Source organism: Maniola jurtina, chromosome 7 (assembly GCF_905333055.1).
Source record: "Maniola jurtina chromosome 7, ilManJurt1.1, whole genome shotgun sequence".
Classification (NCBI taxonomy): domain Eukaryota; kingdom Metazoa; phylum Arthropoda; class Insecta; order Lepidoptera; family Nymphalidae; genus Maniola; species Maniola jurtina.
Window position 1 is genome coordinate 7,362,884 of NC_060035.1, and position 20,903 is coordinate 7,383,786.

Genomic DNA, 20,903 nt, shown 5'->3' on the forward strand with positions numbered 1-20,903 from the left:
ACTAGGTGAGATTGCAGTCAAGGGCTAACTTGTACCTGAATAAAAAAGTGTCGTGGCAACCCCCTGCCAAAAGCCCTCAAAGTTTAAAAGTGTCTACCTAGTAGGGGATTGCCACGATACTAAGTGCAATGCATGGCGTGAGTTCTAATACAGGTACCTACTATTCCGAGGAAAATATAAAAATCGATCGTTCCTCCGTGTCGGGGACAATACGCAGATAAACTTTCAGCTTTTATAAAACAACGAAGGTCATGCACTCGCTGACTTCTAGTCCAGTAGGTACTGTATAATAAGGCTTCATTAATTTGTAGCTTGACGTTAGCTTAGTTTTAGAATGCTTTGTTTAATTAAAACAAAAAGTTATACGTATCACAAACGTGGCATGTCATAGGTAGGTACTAGGTAGGTACTTTATCTAAGAAATGCGACGCTACCCGTCACAATTTCAGAGCGAACTAGAAATTTGGCGTTACCTGTATGATTTCCGGTTGCATCATTCAACCACTGGTAAGGGTATGTAGATGTGGGTAAATAAATGAGGTTCACAAATACATTTTATGTTTATTCATAAGCAATAAAAAGTAATTTCCGTATGTGTCACAAAATTGAACATAATATAAGTAGTTACAAAAACAATGGAATTGCATACATAAATTCACGAAATAGGTCCTTATTTCGGAATTCCCTAAAGTTGCAAAAACATATTGTAAATTAAAACATACCTAGTATAAAATAATAAACTTTTGTTAAACTACAAAAAAGATGCTTATGTATGTATAAATTAAACAAATTTCCGTGCACTAAGCGTACTAGCGTAAAGGCACTTTTAATTTAGGCATATAATTAATTTTAAAAAAAGGTTTGAACATTTATCAAAATATTAAACAATGTCATGTTGTATTTTATAGAACATACATAATTCGCAGTCAGCAAATGAATGACGGTAAAGTGGTACACCAACGCTATATGGTTTTAATACAATATACATAGCACCTTTAAAGCAGTTTTACAAACATATCGAAGAAAACATAAGAACCGAATCTAGTGGGGCAAACAATATAAAGTTCAAATTATAAAAGTACAATACTTATAATAACATTAGTTACATTCGTATTTTACTTCAATAAGTCTTTCTAAATATTCATTCATTTTCCTACATTACTTTCAAATGTCATTGAAGTATGAAATACAATCGCAATTAATGAGCTCATTCTTCATTTCATTATTCACTCATATTTGTTTATTCATTTTATTAATTATATTTTCTTAGTATAACAATATCTATAAATTGATTGTATAAGTTCGTAATTATTAAATTCGAATATTTTAACATATGTATATTAATAAACAGGTTTTATTTTAATTAATCACAAAACAATTATGGAACTGATACTTAAAATTTGAAATATAATTGCAATATGTATTTATGTTTGGTAATAATAATAAATAATTACAATATCTACACAGTATGGATACATAATATACAATAAATTTCAAAATTAGTGTAAAACGTTAATATATTATTAAAATCACAATAAATTTGTAAACTGAACAGGTGATTTAAAGTCAGTGATATGTTTCAACTTATAGTTAATACGAACAAAATACGAAATAAACTATAAAAAACATAATCACAAGATTAGAATCAAATGACTGACTATTTGCCTTATATCATTTATTGTTAAAAAAATAAATACCTACATAAATAAAATATAACACATATTTTTACTCTCAGGCACAAATTTAAAAAATAATTTAGTTAAGTAGGTATGTAACGACATTATTAAATTATTACAATAATACAAATAACAATCTACTTATTGCATTTCAATATGGTAGCATAATTCGAACCCAATTAAGAAGATGCGAGAATCACATGCGCTGTTCAGTTTACAGTATAACCGTGATTTTAAATAACACCTTTACAATTTAATACTTCTACAGTAACAAAACAACTATTTTCTATTTCTCAAGTTTTAAATAAAAACAAACTTAGTCATGTATATATGTTATATAATTCGCCTAACCTATGATAGAAATTTCGAATTTGATCACGAAGAGAAATTATTATCAAAACTACCTAGTGTATTTTTCCATAAGGTAAAGTGCATTTTCAACTATAGGGTAGTTTAAGCCCAGCGCCCATTGGAAGTTCAGTTTGTTATATAACTATAAAAAACTCAAATTTTTACTTATCTAATTTTTATTGATACAGAAAACGTAAAGTATTGCTGTTGTAATGATAATTCAGTATCATTAGTACGCAATCGTGCATAGCTGACTAATTATGCTACAAATTAGAAAGAGGGTAACTTACATCTCATTTAACATAGTAAGAAAACGCAGGCCACCGAACTTACGGTAATTAGGATCAAATATCTGCAATCTCGTTCGTTACTGTCATGCTTGAAGTTTCCGAATCATTTTTGAGATTCGCATGTGGTTGCAAAACAACATCCCCAAAATAATGCTTCTGCATTGTATACTAAATCCTACGCCACCATACATTACAGAGTAACATTTTTCTCGTACTATGTTGTAGAATATAACGGCGTAGCGTATTCGTAGTCACGCTACTTTTAGTTGCTACGCTTTTTAGTGCTACGCCGTAGCAATCTAATCTAGTTTATAGGTGGTTTTAATTAATTATGTTATATTGCGTTATTTCATATCTAATGCAGTAAATTTCTACCACTGGGCGCCAAACTTAATTGATTGCGTTACCAATGTGACGAAAAGAAACGCAAACATGTAGATTACAGCTAACTACTTTCACGATATATTTTATTCAGTACTATGTTAACAGTGAGTATTAAAAAGCACAGGTAGGTATAGAATACCTCATTTGGCACAGGATACCATATTATTATAGAGTATTCATTATTCATTAGGTCATAGTTTTTGGCAAATGTATTTAAACGAAAGGAACCATAGGTGTCATTTATGTTTAGTAAGTTAACATTTTCAATATTATTAAATGTTTTTTGTTAACTAAAACTAATCCCAAATTAGAAATATATATTTAACATTTATTTAATTATATTTTAGTAATTCAAATTAGTTTAAAAATTTATAGAATGTTGTAGCTCTCAAAACAATATACAAGTCACCGGCATTAAAAGTATGAGTACAATTCAGACATTCTATAGAAAGGATTGTCAGGACATTAAAGATAAAACAAAGAAACGATTACGTTTGAACGCTTATATGAGCTTATCACTTTGTAGATGAGAACCTGAAGTTGGTGTTTTTCTCTGGTATCTTCAGTGTATCAGTATTTTTTGAACTTTCTATAGAATGCCAGATAACTCATGTTATCTGGAATATATAAGTATGCTATCCACAAATCAAAAAATAATACTAATAATACACTTATAAAGGTAAACAAGCCTTTATTCAAAACTGTTTACTATTGATATTGTCATTTGTTAAGAGATTTGACTTAATTATAGGATTTCCCGTTAGATCTAATATGAATAAAATAAACTTAATGACTATCAAAATTTATGTTAAGTTGTGATATTCGAATCAAATATGTTAACCTGAAGTGAAACTAGGCAAGTGCCACAATGCACAGTTCACAACTATATCGAACGCGTATGTTCAATGAAAGTTCGTAGTAGAAACAATCACCGCGTTAATACGTATAACGGTGAACATTTCCCTGACAGTCGCATATTCAAACATTTCTATACCACAGACGAGCCGCACGCAGTCTTATTTTTGGATCAAATATTAAATTATTATGGAAAAACATTTGAGCGCAAAAACATATTTCGATAAAACCACTAGAAAAATAGCTTTTGAGCTTTATAAACGATTTTGAAACTACCGACATTTTGATATAAACGAATAGAATTGGTTTCGCAACTATCTACAAATTTTCTATAAATGTTAATAACAGCAAGACATAAAATAAATCTTTGTTATTTGTACAGAATCCAAATACGTCTCATCACAAAATCACTCTACGTTTAAATTATTGTTACTCCTTACCTTCCATCCTTTCGTTCATTTTAAAATACAATTGAAAATGTCAAACAGATATCTCTTCTCTGTTATAATAATGTTATTCCATAGGTTGTTTCACATTTAAATTTTTTTATATTCCCAACAATATTAAATATATGTACTCTAAAAATTTATTAATTTATATGCTATAAAGTATATAGTGCGATATATTTTATAACTTCTGGATTTTTTATGTTAAATAAACTCTGAACAAAATTAATTAATCAAAGGTTAAGTTAAAAGTTGTGCAAACTTAAAAAGCATAATTTCAAATCCATTACACATTGATAAATACTCGACTATGAAAATTATTTAAACTACAGAGCATATAATATTTCGGTTTATTTCACTACATTAACCCCAGATAGAAGTTAGAGGTATAATAGGAAATCGATAGTGAAATAAGGAGGGGCGGGGGGAGGGGGCAATGTAAGCAAAACACTCGGTGTGATAGCAGGCTTAATGAGAAACGCTTCCAATTTTAATTTTTGTGCATATTTATTGTTATGAATAACAATAAACAGTTATTTTCCTAAAAAGTACATTCAAAGAGGCATTATTTTATGACAAAAATTATAATTCCCCTTGTAAACGTTATCCCATCGCACTTGGCGAATCCAGCCGGTAAACTTGTACAAACAAGGCCACTTGGCGAATGTATTTGCTGCAGGAAACCAGCGCAGTGGCTTGTTTTCAAATACCTATAGTTTGCGACAGGTTGACATGGCGATCGGGCTATGAGCCCGGGGGACGCCCCGCACACCCGCGCTCGCCCGCATCGGGTTAGCGCGGGGGCTGCGCGGGTGTGCAGAGCTTTCCCTCCCCGATTACCATTTCAACCTGATTCAAACCCAATTTTAATTTTGTAAACAACACTCATTGGAGTATACGAAGGGTGGCAATCGCCGAACATGCCAACGTGAATGGATTTTTTTTGAATTATAACGAGAAGTTATGCCAAAAGTAAAACGCACCGAATATTGCTTTTTCAGAGTACACTTTGATGATTTTTATTTTATGAAAGCGTAAAAAATGGAAGTCGGTTCAAGGAAGTGTGTTATGTACCTAATCACGAAATGGATATCAGAGGCTCTAGTGTAACTTTTGAAGTTAATTCACGAGATATGTGGAGTTACACTCTGTCATTTGACAGGTGTCGTAATTTGAAATCTCCATACGATTTAGGCAGAACCGCAAATACGGTGTCTCGTACTTAACTTAAAAATTTGCACTTAGGGCCCAGAACTAAGGAGGAGCGTAGAGTAAATTTTCAAGAAACTTTTTAAAATGTCATTTGGAAGAGAGGGGTTAAGGGGTAGAGTGGCGGATTGTCGGTGGTTTGCGGTCGTTAGTGGCGGTGGTCCGGCGCGAGGGACTTGCGGCTCGCGGACAGGTGCGGCGCGCGCGGCGCGGGGCGCTGCGAGCGCGGCAGCGTGGTGGGCGCGGAGGGCGCCGCGCTGGGGCCCGCCTCGCTCATCACGTCGCGCGGTTTCCACACGGGCGACCCTACAACACACCAAACACCGAACTCTTTTACACACTTCGCTTTTCACGCCCAAGTATTTACGAGTAATTTAGAAACGCATTCGCACTTATCGCCAGGGTACCGCGGGTCCAAGAAAAGAGTTGAATGTTTGATGAATGTTGTCGAAATCGCCCCATCCGACGTTTTGTTACCGCTGGTGAAATGGAATTGCAATTTCAAAATCTTTTGCGATTATTAAGATCCGTATTAATAAAGTAACTCTTTATTAAACTTTTCTTTTGATCATTTAGATGGAAAAGAGTAAGGTTGATACGCAACGTGACGATATTTCACACAAGCGTGATGGACAACCATGTCAGTTGTAAAATTGATTTTGGTCGATTCCGTCTGCGCTCTAAGTGCAATACATAACCCGCTTTTGCAATTTCAGTTCACCAGCATTTTACATTAAAAATGGGCCCGTGATATAAAAATGTTATGTCAGGAAAAACATTGTGACGCTGTGCCCTTTAGCAGCTAGTTAAAAAACACGGAGGTCAACATTGTCATCGAACATTCAAGAAGCTTCGGCGGTGTAGAAATTGTAATTGATTATAATTATATAATTCCGTAGCTAAATATATTAATTAATATGATTAAATATTACAAGTATTATTAGACTAGGGTGCACCAGTACATATGTGATTTTTATAATTGAGTATTTATTTTTCTTTACCACACTAATTTTCTGGTAGTTTGTAGAGTGCAACATCTATATTATATGCCACTCATAGGGTAGAGGGCATGACTAATTGCTAAGTATTCAACTATGATAACGTACATATTTCGTCTACTTTTATTAATAAGTAGTTATTCCAATAGTACATATTATTTTTTGTAGGTTAATAGTTTAATGGCTAGCATATTATAAGTTAAGGGATGTTGATTGAGTATTATAAATTTGTTAGGTAGGTATATCATGCACATAGATTAGTAGTATTACCGATTAAATTTTAATTCATGTATTTAATTATTATAATAGTAATTTGAATGCTGTAATAGCGTTGCAGTGTTTGGTAAAATTACATTTTGCGACTAATACAAAAATATGAAGGGAAATGCATATCCGTACAAGAAACGAGGTAAGTATATTTTAATTTAATGATTTAATTCATTAGCGTATTGAATAGTTAACTTAAATCTAACTTGAGCAGGCACAGAATAAATGATCAAAAATAAATTAATATCTTTTTATAAGTATTTCGAAATGGAAGACTTAATGGTACAAATCCGTGGCAATTTATGTAATAAGGATAATAATAATTGTTACTAATTATTGACTCGATTTTATAGTAAAATAAGAAATCAAATAAATTATTATTAATATAGAAACTTTGACAACGTGAGAAGGATTACATTTATTTATCATCAGTACGATTCCACAGCCATTTAAACGTAACACTTAGAACTTGGTGTCCAGATTCAAGAGTGTGAGATAATAGTACGTTACGATACGTATGACCTAAGTAGTTCATTATTGCATGGCTTGAGTTAGCTATACCCCGTGCAATAATAGACATAGACTTACACAAGTCACGAATGTATTTTATTTCATAGCTCGTGTGACTGAAATCCACGTAACGCTTATTCGTTACCTACAGTGGACAACACCTAAGTATTCCATTTTTTACACCGTGCAAAATTGGACAAGTTAAGTCACGAATAAGTGTTACTTAAGTGCGGGTTTGGGTCACGCGTCCTATAAATTTAATTCTATAGCACTTTTAGCATACAGGCACATTTGCAGGCGGTTTGCGGTACGCGGTAAGCTTTATGCCATAGGCATTACATCTGTCATTTCGTTGCCCGTGTGCAAATGCATCGGTATGCTAAACTAGGTGTAAGGGATTCATTACATGTCTACATATTTTATAATAATATAATTATATAGTCTACTGTGTATATTATATATTATATAGTCCCTAAACAGGGTTTAGTGAGTTAGAGTTCCGTGTTTGAGTAATCATTACGTATACGTAATTTGAACCATGCCAGTATTTCAAACTTGTCTTTCAGTCGTGTATTTTCTACGAATATTAATCAAGTGGTGTCTTCTACTTAATATTTAGTGAAAATAAATACCTACTAAAATAAACTCTATGATATTTTCAAATAAACTATCTAATGACTTCAAGTAACTCTCTTGGCATTCTCTAATCAATTCCATTTTAATAGCATTACGTTGAATTCGCCCGAGCAGTAGTAGGCATAACAACATCACGTTTCAGTTCTCACATTCGGTCAAGTCACCTTTTAAATTAAATATTCTAAGTAAGGTACATCGTAGATTTAAACTAAAATTGAAATCAAATTAAACGTGTATTTGATCAAAGTCACTCTTTTGGTAATGTTGGGAGGAAGGGCAATGTCCGTACTCATGACTCGAGTCATCTAGGGTCTCAACGCTGCTGCGATCAGATGACACCAGAATAGACTGAGTCATCGGAGACTTCCTACGAGCTTTGGGCTGCTTGCCCTTCCCCTTATGCTAAGACGGTTTACTCTGCCGCTTCCCCGAGAGGTAGCATTCGACGCAGGTTGGATGCTCGATAGTTTTAGCGATTGACTCGGTAGACTTTGAGACCACGATGCCCATTTTCATAGCCTTATCTTCAACTTTGGCTAGTTGCGAGTAATGGGACATTCTATCCAGGGAGTTAGTTCCGAGTTTTGCTAATTTCTCCCCACTCGATTTAGATGAACGACGGCTAGTATTAGGGGATTTACAAGGGGATCTATCAAAACTGGCTTGCGGCGTTCGCATTATGCCTTTCTTCGGGGCAGGTTTCGGTGATTTTGCCCGGTCGAGACTGCTCTCCCTTGATTTTATTATACTTCCGCGAGGAGATCTCGAGCCGTCGAAGCTTTGTTGAGGAGATCGAGATTTGTCAATGGATCCACGTGGGGATTTAGATTGATCGAGGCTTCCTTTTGGTGATCTATGAAGAGTCTTACTCTGTTTTAAACTGGATTTGTTTGGGGATTTGCAAATAATGACTTTCGTGACGCGATCTCTATCGGGTGATATATGCTCGATAGATCTATTCGGGGACCTATCTCTATTGATGCTACTGCCGCTGCCCGAACGGATAATTTTAATTTTTTTCTCAGACGTTGATGAACTCCTCCTCTCCGGCGACGATTTGAGCGATTGCGAGCCTTGCTTACCTAGTTCCTTGACCATGGTCGGTTGATACTGAGTAGGTTGATGTGAAGACTGAATCAGTCGAGCCTGGCTTCCGGTACTTCCGGCACTCAGGGTCGAAGTTGTACTGGAAAAGCATTCAACCATTACAAATCGTGTTGAAGTACAGCTATAGAAGATTTTATTTTGCAAAATGAAGTATTCACTACAACATTTGGCAAATAAATTCAGGGAATATCTACGATTGGCGACATATGTATGAGAAACAAGCGAACCTACGATATACAGAGTAAATTTTGGAGTTAGTATGAAAGTATGTGAGTTGGTTCCAATGATGGATGTGCGGTGTAGGTCAGTGTCGGCGCAGTCGGTTAGCCCATACATATGTTGGTACCTGAGGGTGAGGTGGTTGGGAGTGCGGCCTAACCCTCGCTTGGCGGGCGGTTGTGGCAGTTCGTCCTCGCCCTCCGACTTGGAGCCGCCCTCCGACTTGTCCGTGTCAGTCGTCGGCGGGGGCGGAGGTGGCAGAGTGCGCTTGGCAGCGCTTTCTGTCGGAGTAACAAGTCATTGTTAGTACATTTATGTGTTGCCATTAGTTTGCTATTTGGAACCATTCTCACCGATTGATTCACAAAGGGTCTTGCTTCTTTGTCTGAACGTAGTTTCGTCAGAAGATAATTCAGAAACTTGAGGAGGTTCATCAGCATCTTGTGAGTTTTCACGGGATAAATCTCCGACCTATTGAGTAAAAATGATTTCATTTTAATTTATAACATATGCAAGGTACTCGGGAGAAGGTAACGAACCAAAAATTTACAATAACCATTGCTTTGAGCACTAGTTAACTGAAAAGCCGATTTTCAATCAGAGTTATAGGTAGCTACCTATCTCTGTTTTCAAGTTTCAACGAATGTTAGCGACGGCAAAATATTTTTAGTTATAAAATAGCGTTAAAAAGTGACAATGCGCATAATATATCCGTTAATGAAATGTTATCTAGAAACCATTATTAATCCCGGTAAAAGTAACAATACAGTTCTTGCATTTCAGGAGTGCGTGTGGTTCATGCTTGTGTTTTAATCGTATCGGTAAAGTAAAGTAAATGAATTGTTTGCGAGCGCTTGATCGCGACTAATTTATCCGACAGGTAAGCACACTTACGCAATGTATTTGGAACTTAGATACCATAAATAAGTTATAAAATGAATTCGAATGAGGATAGTATGGAATCTGATTGCACATCTCCTAATTTGGGAGCGGAGGCCAAATTAGCAAAATATATAATATTTTTTAATAAAATTTACTTGTTCCATTTTTTAGAAAAAGATACCTCGACCGGGAGTGCCTTTCTGGCCTCGTGTCATCAGTCACACTCACACTCAACCAGAAAAGGCTTCTTTCCTGGTCTCATGCAGTAATGTACTATACCTCGATATTACCAGCTGAGAGTCTCTGACCCATTGTTTTAGGCTTTTTCGTTTTTCCGAGGGTTTGAGATCCTTGCATCACCTGCACCTGTAAACATAAAAATTGTAAAATAAGCATCAGTTTGTAAGAACACAATATATTTACTAATTTATACTGAAAAAAAAAGAAGTTATGTAGTAGATAAAATTACCTATTTTCAGGAAATCTCTTACAAGCATTAATATTATAAATTTAAAAGTGTGTAGGTATATTATCTGTCTGTCTGTCTGGTAGCTTCTCGCATCGGTTTAACTGATTTTGACGAAATTTGGTACAAATACCGCTTGCATCCCGGAGATTCATTCAAAAATTCCCGGAAATCAAATTGAACGTTTAACGTTTTATTTTAACTGAGGTACTCTTGAATAAGAAGAAAGTTCTGTGGTGTATCCACCTAACTTCGAAAAGTTAAGCTAGCAGCAAAATGCACATTTCCTCGGCCATATTATTACATTTATAACACAGTTCAAGTTTTAAAAGTAAAGTACCTGAATCTAGGAAATGTTTAACGTCGAACTTTCCGATAGCTTAATGAGGAAAAGTTGCGCTGCTTTGAACAATTGAAGTAATCATTTTGTTAGTAAAACTAAATCTCAGTTTCCGTTAATTTTTCCTATGTACTGAAAACTGTTGCTGCTTTGTTTAGTAAATAAATAAAGTAATATAGAATAAACAAAGTAGTACCTGGTGTTTAGGTCTTTCGAGAGTGGCGGGGGCGCGGGGCGGTGCGGGGGCGGGTCGGGAAGAGCTGGGCAGTGACATATTGCGGACAGATTCACGGATGATCTGCCGGATTGTCTTCAAGAACGCGTTGCGGAAGTCCGCCGTGCTGTCAACAAATGATAAAATTAGAAATTGGTATAGATTCGTACATGCCTCGACCCTACAAACTTCCTGAGTTGCATGTGTTGGGTTTATGCCATTGCTTCAACTTAAAGTATATATAGCCTTAAAATTTTCGCTGAAACCAAACGATCCCCAGTTGAGTCTCAATAGAAAAGAGGAGGGCGAGCAGACTTATCCATTTGAGCAACAAGTTAATCTTACAATCTTATAGTATTTGATAAAATCGATACGAGGTTTTGAACTAGATAATTTGATATTTACCTATTCGAGAGTACGTAGACTTTTTCGGAGCGGCGTTGTAGTTGACTGCGTAAGTGAATGAGCTCCCATAAGAAATGACTGTCCATGTCCTTTGCAGATGATGCTCGTACTTGAACTTCCGTCACAGGTATCAACACTTGATATCGTATAATTTCTACTTCATTTGAGTTATTTTTCGAGGAAACCCCCTAAAATTATATTTAATTTGTATTAGAATGGTTTAGTAGTTATAAACGTTAAATCGACTAAGTATAAAAGTAATATTAAACTTAAAGTAAGTAATAAAAATTAATTCAAGCTTTCAATTGACATATTGTGTGGGTTGGCTATCCATTTTTTAAATTCAAATATTGTATACTTTTAATTTTATTGTACAACTGTTTGCTCCTTATTTGCTTTTTGATGCGTCACTATGCTGCGAATGTGGAAAATGGGAGTATGAAATGATAATATTGGGAGAAGTATATGTTTTACAAGACTAATCGAAAAACTAGATTCTAAAAGTAGTTAATCCACGAATAACGAAAACGCGAATAAGGAGCTTCAACTGTATTTAAAAGTTTAAAAAGAAAAAGTAATATTGTAAGTTGAGAACAATTGCAGTTTAAAGTGACTACTACTGAGCAGGATTAAAAAAGTAGCTAACCATTAATTTTTTCTTTTGTCTCAGTCTTTCTTTACAGAGGAAGACAACAGCTGATTTAAATACAAAGCACATAGCGTGCAACTCTAGCCCCTTCTTTATTTTACCTAAAAAGTCTGAGATATTCAACCATTCTACGCCTCCGTAATATAACAAATCACCTGAAATATAAACAATAAATAAATAAAAATGTATTATACAATATACAGCAGTGCCTTGGATGAATAAATTCCTCCAAGACAATTTACCTATTGTAATCTCTAAAACGTTGCAAATTGCAACAGATTTCTGTTTGTTCGTTTGAATCACACAAAGACAACAGAATTGAGGCAAAACTTTTGGAGTTCGAAAGCATATGGTCTGTGTGAATAGACAGATACTGTTACAATGTAAAAATTTAGTTAAATCAATCCACCTACTATAAACAATCCGAGAACAAAAGTTAGTTGTATTATCCGCTAAGATTGTTTAGGTTAAAAAAAAACTGACCAGGACTTAAATCAATTGGTTGCTTGCATGACTTCTGATGTTGCCTAAATAAGTGATCAAATATAGCACCATATTCCTCGTGTATTCGTTGCATTTCATTGATGTGTTCCGCAACTTTTTCCATCCCTTTTAAAGCCTCTGTAAAATAAATGTATGAATGAACTTATATTGAATTTAAAAAGTATTCTACAAACTTTACTCAGCAAAAATACTTTATTAATTTTTGGCAGTTTTTAGTTTTATCTCTTACCCACTAAATGAAGATGCTCTTCCGAATTTACATCAGTCAAATTTCTTAATTGTTGTAATAGTAAAGGATATTTAAGTATTCGTTGAATTGGTTTGATTAGGTACGATTCTAAGGTTGAAGAGTGTTGTTGTTTTGGATTACGCGCCGCCAAAAACTCTTGAAGTGCTTGATTGCCCTCATCTGCTTGACAAAAAAAAATTCGGTTTAATAAAAATACTGTTAATGATAAAGCTTACCTATCTGAGATCTGTTTTATATTGCAACTTACTTGGATGTAAAACTTTCTGTGCCTTACTGTGGCTGGCACAGAAGGAGCTGTATAATTTGAAATGGTTGACGTAATAGAGGAAAGCATTCCCAACTGCGAAGAGAACGTTCTGGAAAGTTGTACGAATTGGTTTACAAAAGGTATGTAGAGATAACGGATGTAACTTTGAAATTATCTTCTGTTATTCCACGACAAAAGTTTGACATAACTTATGTATTCATGCTGCTTGAAATTCACGGCATTGCATAACTTCCATATTATATTTGGTATACTTTATCATACATAACAACTAAATTATGATTAACATTATAAATATTCAAACATGGCTACCTTAAACTGATTTGAAAATTCGAAGTGGTTGAAATTAGGTTCAGCCTCGAGCGCCTCTTCCAAGTTTTGTAGGAACTGTCTCTGGAAAGTTACTATCTCCTGTATGTTTCCAAACAGAGCGTTGATCTCCGCGTTCGATAAAAAAGTTTCCTTCTTGAGCGGTTCCAGGTAGTTCTCCAGTAAGTTATTTAGATGCTGAAAGTATCGGGAAAGTAAAAGATACACCGTTAATGGGCGCGCCAGTTTCTAAACAAACATTTTAATCAGCGTGACAGTTGGACAGCTGCGCAGGTGTGGGTTTTATGAAGTAATAAATTCACGCCAACTTTTAGGATTTAGGTACGAATTTATTTCGGCTACTTTAACTCTTCAAATTATTTGCTCGATAAATTGAGGATTAGACGTAAACAAAATTAACCTTTGAGATTGGTAAATGTCGCATATTTATCAAACTTCAAAGCTTGTTTTGGTATATATGAGAAAAAATGCTTCAGACTACGCTAGCTAAGCAAAATGTTGCTGTATATAATATCGCAAGTTACTGCAAATTGCTTCTAAACTTAATTCACGAACCCGTCCGCAACTTAGTTAAGTTGCCCCGTGTGCGAGGGGCCGGGAAAGATAATAATATTACTATCAATCGCAATTTATTACATGAACAGCAAACCTTCATAAGTAGGCAAGTATAAGCTTTTATTATACCTATATTTTTGCAAATGTTAATAGGATTTGCGTCATCAATAATGTAACATGAAGTATACTCATATTATTTAATGTCCTTGTAATAAATCTCGTCTATGCTGACTAGGTATAGTAATATTTAGTTATTACAGACTTTTACATAAATTACGACTATCTTATAGCAAATAATACTTTCATAAAAGATGATAACATGTAAATGTATTAATATACTTCGATTGCAAAATTATAATATAGGTATGTGTTATTATAATAAGTTCTTTTCTTTTGTCTTTGTGCAAAACCTTTTCTTAATTCAATAATCCCCGAATCAAATCTGAAAGCGAATCATGATTTATATCACAATATTGGGGTACGACGCAATCGCTCCTCTTTTATATATTTCACACAGATCTGATCGAATAATAGGCCGTAACGGAACAGTCGGTTAGGAATTATGGCAAGTTTTTATCTTAGTTCCCTAGTGCCCTAGTACACTTGAAGCCCTCAACTTGGATACCTTATTATCTTGTCTACTTATCATACGCCACTAAGCAAAGCATCCTTAACATCGAGTGCCGTGAGCACTTTTCAAACGTGCCGGCTTATAAGTTTGTGAGCGTTAGAAACAAATGCCTAGAAGGCCTGTATGGTTCTGTTAGGTACAGGTAATATTATCCCTATACTATGATCATACAACGTTTTCGTCTATGTAAAAGTTTATTTGAATACAAAACTTTTCTATTCTTATTTTTTTAGAGAGTTAGCTTGAATGCTGGGGACGGACATATAGGTACGGACGGATAGTATTTATCCCGGAAAATCAAAAGTTTCCACGTTACGATAACAAATTTCACGTGGACTTAGTCGCTGGCATCAGTTATGCAACCTCTATAAATTTAGTGCGTCCGCAAAAAGACAGTTCATTTCGGATAAAAAAAAATTGTGAGCTGCTGCAACGCGTTTTTGCTCACAACATGATTTCCAGTGTCATAATAACTTTAACAGTTTCATAGAACACGAATTTTGTTTGAAATAGCCATTCTATATGGTCTCAACTGAAGCGATTCGCTTCCGCGTTTTTAATACGCACTGCTAGAATATGGATCCGCTTCCGGCTTCCGTTTTTCCACGCGCTACAATTTTGGGACTTTCAAAAGTGCCATCTTCTGAGCAGGCGTACTCCACCTTAGGCTGCATCGTCTATTCGTATTTATGTGGTATGATTGCAGTCAAGTGCATGCCTATATAGTTTAAAAAAAGTACAAAATTTCAATGGTGTGAAATAAATGATTTGAATTTGGATTGGCGACTAACCTTGACATAAGCGCGTTCCGTGTCGACGAGTTCCATGAGCACTTTCCTCAGCTTGTCAGCGTCAGAGAGGTGTCTGGAGGGAGTGACGGCAGCGCTGGTGAGGCTGCCAGTGGGGCTGCCGCGCCGCGTGTCGGCCGGCGAGCGGCACCAGCCCGTCACCTGTTCCGCACTCTGCCGCACACGCCCACACTTCTATTTATGCCCACATATTGAAAGCTATTATTTGCTACGTAGCGTATGATATTAATGATTACAAAATGATGAAGGCGATGGAAGGTTGCATGCGGGAGGGGTTTCTGCTGGCTTCGATACGCAACTGAGATGAGCTTTTTGTTCCACTTGGATTGTAACGTAGATGCATGGACAAACTTATTTTTGTAGCAAGTATTTACGTGCAATTTTATCCCCTTATAACTTTTTAACATCCATTCATTATACTAATAAGCGCAAACTTAAATGCGAAAGTGTATATGTCTGTCAGTCTGTTACCTTTTCACGGCTCATTAATTAAACCCATGTAGAAACAAATTACGAAAGATACAAATATAGCTTACATCCAAGACGGATATAGGATAATTTTTATCCCGGAAAATCTCACGGGGTGCTCACGGGATTTGTAGAAACCCTTTTTTGTAGAAATCTAAAATCGTTTGAAATTGAAAAAAAATGCGTCTATTGTTCTACATAAAGCCGTAGCCTATTAATTATTTTTCAGATGATACTTAATTAATAATTTCAAAAGCAATTATTATAAAACAACTAGTTTCTATTGTTGCTTAGAGGGTTGTTCATTGAAGGAGAGTTTCGTATCGAAGCGTACGCTCTTAATTTGTTGAGGGGGATACGTAACCGAAGGTTGTTGAAACATCGAGTCAAGCGGGTGAAGGGTGAACGAGCGAGCAAAGAAGCGTTTAAGTGAAGTTCCTTAATAAGCACCTTGAGGAGGTTCTCGATCTCAAAGGAGTTCGTCCGAGAGCTCACTTTGGGCGGGCCCGTGCTTGATGCGTCTCCATGCGCGTCTGTTTCTGGGCTGTACAGCTCTTTACCTGTGTACAAATTATATTGACACTGTAAATATACCTAGAAATTACATAATACATGTCAATAATATATTTGGATGTGTATGTGTGTACAAATGCACTACAAATTGTTAAATAAATAAATATAGCTTGCAGCCTAACATGTCTATATCTACTAAGGTATAATAAAACTGGAACTGGACGATTTCTGTACATTTTATTTTACAACTCGTATTATTATTTATTAAGAACTTCAATACAAAAAAGTAAAAAAGGCAATAATGTATGCATTTGTTTTTGAATTAATATGTAATCGAACAAATCCGTGACATTTTAAGAAACATAACTCAAAAATGGCCTATTTTCCCCTACAGATTTTAGTGGTCATAATTTGATAGCATTTGAGCTTCCCTAGCACAAACCATATTATTAGATTCATGATGTTTTACCAGTCACTTTGTATAAAATTAACATTTTGTGTGTTTATCTTATATAAATTCGCGCATTGCTCATTACAAAAAAACACATTGCATGCCGGGCTAGTAAGTAGTAATCGTATATAATTGTAAATGTAGGTATACATTTAAGCCTATCTACCCATAAAAGATTTACTTACCTACTTAAAAATTTACCTACGTAGTTTATAGCCTTGTAGACTTTATGCGCACCTACGTAAATACCTACTACATACAGCAGTAGGTAACTTGTATACCGAAATATAAAAGGCGACTCTACTCAGGTCAGCGATGCGAACTAAATTTCGCTTCACGCCAGTTTTCTGATTTGGATCTGTTTCAAAATGGACTGAAAGTAGGAAAATGTGCTACCTGGGAAGCTATATTCCAATTTCAAGTTTTAACGATAAAACTGTTATAGTCGATACATTTTGTTATTAATTAGGAAAATTGATTACACGCTGAGGCACGCTACTTTGTTCGCGTGGACTACACAAATTTTAAACCCCTATTTTACCCCCTCAAATTTTCAGAAATCAAGTCCTTTCTTAAAATATGTTGACGTCATAATAGCTAATTGCATGCTTTTCAGTCTGATCCTTTCAGTAGTTTGAGCTGTGCTCGATTGATCAGTCAGTAACCTTTTTCTTTTATATATTTAGACAAAAGCTTTATACAAGAATTACTACCTTTAAGAGGCTAGTATCATTATCTGTATCTAAGTAACATGTCTATAGCTACAACAATTATACAAGTGTAAATTAAAAATTTATAACACCCCCGACAAGTGAAGGTTACAGTAACCAGTAACTAGAAAAGAGCTGATAACTTTCAAACGGCTGAACCGATTTTCTTGAATTATAGCTAAGAACACTCTCGATCAAGCCACCTTTCAGACAAAAAAAAACTAAATTAAAAATCGGTTCATTAGTTTAGGAGCTACGATGCCACAGACAGATACACACGTCAAACTTATAACACCCCTCTTTTTGGGTCGGGGGTTAATAATAACCACAGTAACATTCAAAAACGGAAATACTACAACGGATTGGAGTTAAATAAAGCAATTTGTCATCCTTTTGATTATTCCGTACAAAACAAAAGCTTATAATATAATGCCTGGATAGCCGGAACAATGGACTCATTACAAAATATTCCACCGCAATATTGAAACAAAATTATTCAATAAAATCAGTGCACAAAGTTATAGCATTAAAGTAGCGACAAATATCCATACTCCAATGGTGATATTTGAAAATTGATAAATTGAATTTTCCATTTAGCTTTAACAATTTTTGATTTATCGCTCACCTGACTTTATTTTTCTAAATAGATAAAACACCTACTTAATTATTGAGAGCTAGAAACTGCCGGCGGCTTTGCTCCGGTTGAGATTCTTAAAAATCCATTATTTTCCTTGTGTATAATAAAGGAAACCTCTGTGCAAATCAAGGGTTTGAGTTAAAAGTCAGTGAGTGTGTGAGTCAGTGAGTACTCACCTACTTTTCTATTCATATATTTAGACAGTAAAAGCTAAAATTAAACTCAGTAAGTGAGTACATACATATAATTAATTAAAGTGATGTTAAAGTGTAGTAAAATAACATAAAGGAGAAAGTTGAGCGGTTTGTTATTACTTCACTCCCCGTCAGAGCAATCAAGGGCGGCAAAGACAAGAGTTGAAATACAAAATAATTTAGTCTGGGTATTTTGACAACGAGGCAGATTTCCACCGCAGCGGGAAAATTACAACTTCATACCGTACCGGCTTTGTGATAAGAAGTGACACAATGAGTTTTTTGGTCGAGGTAAGTCAACACCAGGCCGGCTGGCACGGGCAAATAGCCCGCGGTAAGGGTCGCGACCTTTATTTAAAGGCCGCGATGAGGAGTTTTGCTTTAAAGTTTTGAATTTGCTGTAACCTATTTTTTTATTCTAAACATTGACGTATTGCAAGCATGTTAGAATGTTGCACTGTGTCTTTTTTTCTGTGTACATAAAGCAAAAACTTTTGGGTTTGCGTGATCTTTGCGCTATTTTAACAATTGTGACGATATTTTTTTAACAGGCAAATGAGTATCATTCAAATTCAAATTCAAATTATTTTTATTCAATTAAACTTTTACAATAATAATTTTGAATCGTCAAAATAATCTACCACTGGTTCGGAATGCTGTTCCTACCGAGATTAGCTAAGAAAAGGTAGTAAAGAGTAGGTACATTTATATTCGTGGATCAAAATGTTAGACAATAAATATGCTGATTATGATGCTTACAGTAAAATTGCTTGATCACAGTCTCAACTACGCTCACATTAATTCAACCAATAATATACTCGTATATAATGCTTCATTACTTTCGAATTAAAATTTTAAAATGAAAGTGCATTTCATAGGAACTCGAGAACAATCATAACGCGTAATAAAGGTTTTTGCGGACGATATGTCATATTGTTTCCTGATTCTCTACTAACCCTTTCATTGGGTATCGGGAAAAAGTGCCTACCATATCAAACAGGGAAGCATAATGTCTCTGATGATTTAAATGATTTTCCTTATAACTTCCGCGAATCGGGACGTTGTTATTCTAACCCAGATTTCGTAATTTGCTGCCTCATACGATACAGCGATTGCTTTGGAAATATGCTTATGAAATGTCCATATTTATGTTCATTAGTCGCGATATTCAGCTCAAACGTTTCTGGAAAGTTATTGAAATTCAGATTAGGTATGTGGGTGCCTACCTACCTATCTTTTTCTTCTTTATACGATATACTTTATATATCCATTGTTGGTCTTCTCATGGTTTAATTAATAATAATTCCCGTGTTAGCGACCCTCCTCCAAGTTTTTTTCGCAGGCTAGGTCTTCTCATCAGACAGACAGTATGGTTATTTTCCAACGTTTCTTTTTTCTTTTTCTGATACTTGGTCTCCATTGTAGTAGCGAACATGTCCATCGGTCATCTACGGCCGTACAGACATGCCCCGCCATACCTTTTCAACTTGGACACTTTCAAAACAATGTCAGTCAGTCCCGTTCTTTTGTAGATTGCGACCAATGAGTGATATAGGTAACTGACATGAATTTTAAGTATTTTCTCTGTACTAATTTTTGCGGTGTACAAAAAAAGTATATTCTTTCATTCATAACATTACAAAAAGTAAAAAATGCTGTCAACTTAAGCACTCTAGTCAGACATTTCAGTCAGGGTCCATTTATGTACATGACATTGATATTTCGATTGTGTTTCACGGGTTTCACGCGATAACAACTCTCTCCCGCGGTACTCTCTTTCACATGTCAAACCAATACGTATTATAATTGCCACTCGAGTTGCAGGCACTTGTTCTGGGATAAATCACAGCAGGCGAGTCAAGAGCGTAGCAATTTCGGCCCGCTTGTTCTAAATAATGACCATACAGCCACAGTAATACCGATTGGGGAGACAAAAGACCCCATTCGTAATTAACTTTTGCTACAAAACGATTCAAGTGCTCTTAATGGCCTTTTTTAAATACACACGGTTTGACACAGCCCGTGGTTATTGTGACCCAAGGATTAAAAAAAATGAAGGTTTTATTTTGAAATTGCTGTTACCCGTTGAGAAGTTCCGTTCTCTAGCTCCGAAATTATTCATCAGATCTTCACCTTTCCATGAGACTGAAAATAATATTGTCAAAATCGGTTATGATTTGACCAATCTAAAAAGTTTAGAGAAAAAGTACTTAAGAAGAAAGTTTATAAAAGTAAGTAAGTATAAGGAAAATTATTTATTTATAAAGTGTAAAATAAAAAGTTCTGTTAAATTCTATTTGGTATTTATCTGTGTATGTTTGTGGTCAGGATACTTAATAAAACGATATTTGATATATCGCAATACCGAAACAAAAATTATTATTATTAGAAGGTTTAGGAAGGTTAACTATCAGTATTTGTACCTATATCACGGAACAGTAATATGCCTACAATCGTAAATTGATATCATGTTGATTGTATTCCGTTGTATCTATTTAATATAATACTGGCTGACGGCCACAATATTGAAAGCCAATGTAATTTCAGTGTATCCGGAACCAATGCCAAGTATTACGTAGAGGAAAAATTTTAAGTCGCTTGTTAAACAGCTACAACGAAATAAAAAATGAGAAAAATATTCTCATTCTGCATTCCGAACGCCTGAAGAAATTGTCACAGTGC

The 20,903-nt window shown here is 35.1% G+C and overlaps 2 protein-coding genes across 27 annotated transcripts in view; one reads left to right on the forward strand and one right to left on the reverse strand.

Moving 5' to 3' along the window:
* Positions 1–7,065, forward strand: part of LOC123867004 — a 28,574-nt gene extending 21,509 nt beyond the window's left edge. Inside the window, exon 6 of the transcript XR_006796309.1 lies at positions 7,053–7,065. The gene's annotated coding sequence lies outside the window, so the exon portion shown is untranslated. The remainder of the gene's footprint in view (positions 1–7,052) is intronic.
* LOC123866996 overlaps positions 542–20,903 on the reverse strand; it is a 128,097-nt gene continuing 107,735 nt past the window's right edge. For 14 of the 26 annotated variants that reach the window (XM_045908788.1, XM_045908790.1, XM_045908797.1 and 11 more), the window contains 13 exons: positions 16,167–16,276; positions 15,231–15,422; positions 13,236–13,430; positions 12,906–13,014; positions 12,638–12,820; positions 12,388–12,525; positions 11,902–12,059; positions 11,256–11,443; positions 10,833–10,977; positions 10,110–10,196; positions 9,302–9,419; positions 9,076–9,229; positions 5,374–8,808 (listed from right to left, as the gene is read on the reverse strand). In XM_045908788.1, the coding sequence (XP_045764744.1) occupies positions 8,025–8,808; positions 9,076–9,229; positions 9,302–9,419; positions 10,110–10,196; positions 10,833–10,977; positions 11,256–11,443; positions 11,902–12,059; positions 12,388–12,525; positions 12,638–12,820; positions 12,906–13,014; positions 13,236–13,430; positions 15,231–15,422; positions 16,167–16,276 (2,561 nt within the window). In that variant the 3' untranslated portion in view covers positions 5,374–8,024. Of the gene's footprint in view, positions 8,809–9,075; positions 9,230–9,301; positions 9,420–10,109; positions 10,197–10,832; positions 10,978–11,255; positions 11,444–11,901; positions 12,060–12,387; positions 12,526–12,637; positions 12,821–12,905; positions 13,015–13,235; positions 13,431–15,230; positions 15,423–16,166; positions 16,277–20,903 lie in introns of all 26 variants that reach the window. The other 12 variants (XM_045908812.1, XM_045908814.1, XM_045908813.1 and 9 more) reach the window with 7 other exon arrangements.